At 39.8% G+C, this 3024-nt stretch overlaps 1 protein-coding gene across 2 annotated transcripts in view; it reads right to left on the bottom strand.

Moving 5' to 3' along the window:
- Nucleotides 1–3024, bottom strand: part of nfatc2 (nuclear factor of activated T-cells, cytoplasmic, calcineurin-dependent 2) — a 43453-nt gene that overhangs the window by 28132 nt on the left and 12297 nt on the right. For both annotated transcript variants that reach the window (XM_015373161.1, XM_015373162.1), the window contains exon 6: nt 2168–2308. In XM_015373161.1, the coding sequence (XP_015228647.1) occupies nt 2168–2308 (141 nt within the window). The remainder of the gene's footprint in view (nt 1–2167; nt 2309–3024) is intronic.

Genomic DNA, 3024 nt, shown 5'->3' with positions numbered 1-3024 from the left:
CTTCCTTGGAGATGATAGAGAGCATGCGCCAGATGATTAAATTCAAAGCAGCAAAACATACGGAAATGATCCATGGTTTCCGCAGATCATAACAATAATTACAATGAATTAATTTTTGGGGATTTTTTCTTTAATTTTACAAATTTTTATGGGATTTCGGTATAACAATCAACATATACCGAACCAAACTGAAAATAGTGACCACGAAACCGTGAACCGAACCAAACCGTGGATTTTGTGAACCGTTCCACCCCTAAAGCTCACTAGAGTGAAACGCGCTGCGTTGGAAATTTGTGCAATTTTCTGCTGAAAGCCCTAAAATGAAAAGGCGACGACGTATTTGGACAAAGATATAGCTGAGCAAACGTGCCTACTACGGTCTGTCAATTTTACTGAAAGAACTCCATTTCACTTGCACCCCCCGCCATGCTGCTGGGTTTACATCTGAGAGGAAGAAGAACAAGAAGAATCCTTGTTTGCCCACTGAGCGATTTTTCCACGACCAGCTTACGACGACCTACTGAATTTCAAACACGTCGATTTTCTCCTGACCTCACGATTCCTGATTGGTAGGTGGTCGTGAGAGGTTGATTGCCCCTCATTAACCCCCTACACCACGCACCATGAGGCTGAAAGTCGGCCCGATGAAGCAGACAGAAGAACTTTTATCATTGTCTCCCTTTTATCTCCTCTTTCTTTCATCTTTTCTCCTTTTCTTTTCCTTTCCTGTTCTACCTACATTGCAGTGTCCATATAATCTGCAATACAGTGAACCCTCGCTATAACGTGGTTCACTTTTCACGGTCTCGCTGCTTCACGGATTTGCATCATGCATTGTTAAACTTTATCAAACATAATCGATGGTGGCATGTCGGTTTATAAGGATCTTTTGGCCCAGAAGAAAAAAGAGCGACAACTACTACCGATAACTATGTTCTTCTCTCCAAAAAACACACCTGCACCGCAGGCTTTAGAAGAAAAAAACGCCACAGAGCAATCAGGATGCAGCGGCTCCGTCAAACAGCAGTGAAATACTGTACTGTACACGTCAGTCACTATTTGTCCTACTGTACTTTGTATTTTTTTCATAATCATTTTTCATTTTCTCCCGTTCCAATCCGTCACGGCGGTGCTGCTCCCCGCAATATTAACCCTTCATTTCGTATTGATGATTAAAATTATTACTTATCTATTTATAACTATATTATTTTACAGTACAGTACAGTAGTAAAAAAAAACAGACAACAGCGTTTATACCGTACTTTTATTTGTTAAACAAATGCTTGGGCCTGTAAAAAGTTTTTGTTCCTTGAATTCAATGTTGTATTGAATATTTCATTGTATAATAACTGTAAAAAAATTAAGGTTTCTATTTGACGGATTTCACCTATCGCAGATTCTTTTTGGAACGTAACCCCCGCGATAAACGAGGGTTCACTGTACTCCCTGCATTAATTATAATAAAGCTATTTATATGCATAAATCAAGCGGAGCACTATGGCGATAGCGGCACCGCTCCACTTGTGAAAGTAAAATCTGTTGGGCAAAAAAATAAAAAGAAAAAAAGGAAAGTCAGCCTGATAAAAAAAATTCTCGCACGACTGGAAAATCGTGCATTTTTTCGACAAAAAATCATGCAGTATATGCCCGGCCATACAGGCATCTTGAAGGAGATCTAGATCTAAAAGTGAGACGTTTGCATCTGCTGGTGCAAATCAAACTAAAGGTAGAAAACAATGCATAGAATTGTAATCACGTGCTCACAAAAGCATGTCATTAATAAAGAACATTGGATTTGTTTTTCAGAGATCTACATGGCACGTTTGAAATGACACACGGGAACGTGAGCCGTGCAACAAAAGGCCCCTTTGAGTGATAAGACATTATGGAAGTCATTGAGGAAGAAAAGAGCAAGAGGAAGTCAGGCAGCAGCATTATCCTCTGGATCATGCAAATAACTGATGTTATCATCCGTGAAACAATGGTTATGAAAAGAAACACAACAGCGATGACTTATTGCACAAACACGGTGACTCATTAGTAACGCTCTGTGTTGTGGCGTTACTCTGACACCACGTTGCGTAACAGAAGAGCTGACACAAAGACGAGCAATAAAGATTTTTATGAGCCAGAGCTCGGTTGAATCGGGGAGTCGTGTGACGCTTACCGTGAGACTTCTCCAGGAAGACGACCTTTGAGTCGGAGCTGAAGTTCTGCCCGGTCAGGATCATCTGCTGGCCGCCCAGGACGGAGCAGCTGTCCATGTCCTGCTTCTCCACCATGGGAAGTTCATGCGCAGAGCGCTGAGCTGCAGGGACACAGAGGGGCGGCGTGGAACGTTTACTGCTTTTCCACTACAGTCATTCTCTCCAGTGGGAGGATTTCCTTCTCTTCCCTGCCTTTTATGATTGCATACTTAAAATCCTTTGGATCAAACATGAGAGGAACACCACATGTTCCAATTTCTGCGTTTTTAACCACATTATTATGCAGATTATTAAAACGCAACCTAGAACATTTTCTATGACATCCATTTTAACTACAGGAATAAAAAAAACATATTCTACGCTGATTTCTCACCGAAGAGAAACTTCAGATTTACCCTGAAGTTGCCGTGGTTTACAATAAAGATAAGATGCTGAGTCATCCGGTAATCACATTATGAGTCAAACCCCAACTTGTGCTGCTTATCAAGGAGAGGCCACACTTTAGATACAGTAAACTGCTTTATAAAACTGTTCAGGTTTGAACAACAATGACCTAAACATGCCGTATAAAAGCATTAAAATGCACAGGTGACAAAACAACGTTTACAGTTAATGTGCCAAATGCATTCTTCAATTGAACTATTAAAAAAATACAAGATATTAGAATGAAATAAGTTAATGTAATCATTTTTTTCTTATTTCAAACATAGATCATCTTGTTGGCTAATTGTCTTACTTACCTTGGAAAATACTTGTATTTTAGCTGAAAATTGCTGGTATTTTATTATTTGCAGCAAGTTATAAAATCAGTTGTTTT

The sequence above is a fragment of the Cyprinodon variegatus genome, unplaced genomic scaffold (genome assembly GCF_000732505.1).
Source record: "Cyprinodon variegatus isolate N-32 unplaced genomic scaffold, C_variegatus-1.0 Scaffold81, whole genome shotgun sequence".
Lineage (NCBI taxonomy): Eukaryota > Metazoa > Chordata > Actinopteri > Cyprinodontiformes > Cyprinodontidae > Cyprinodon > Cyprinodon variegatus.
The sequence above is the reverse complement of the archived record's forward strand: the minus strand, read 5'-3'. Positions and strand labels throughout refer to the sequence as shown.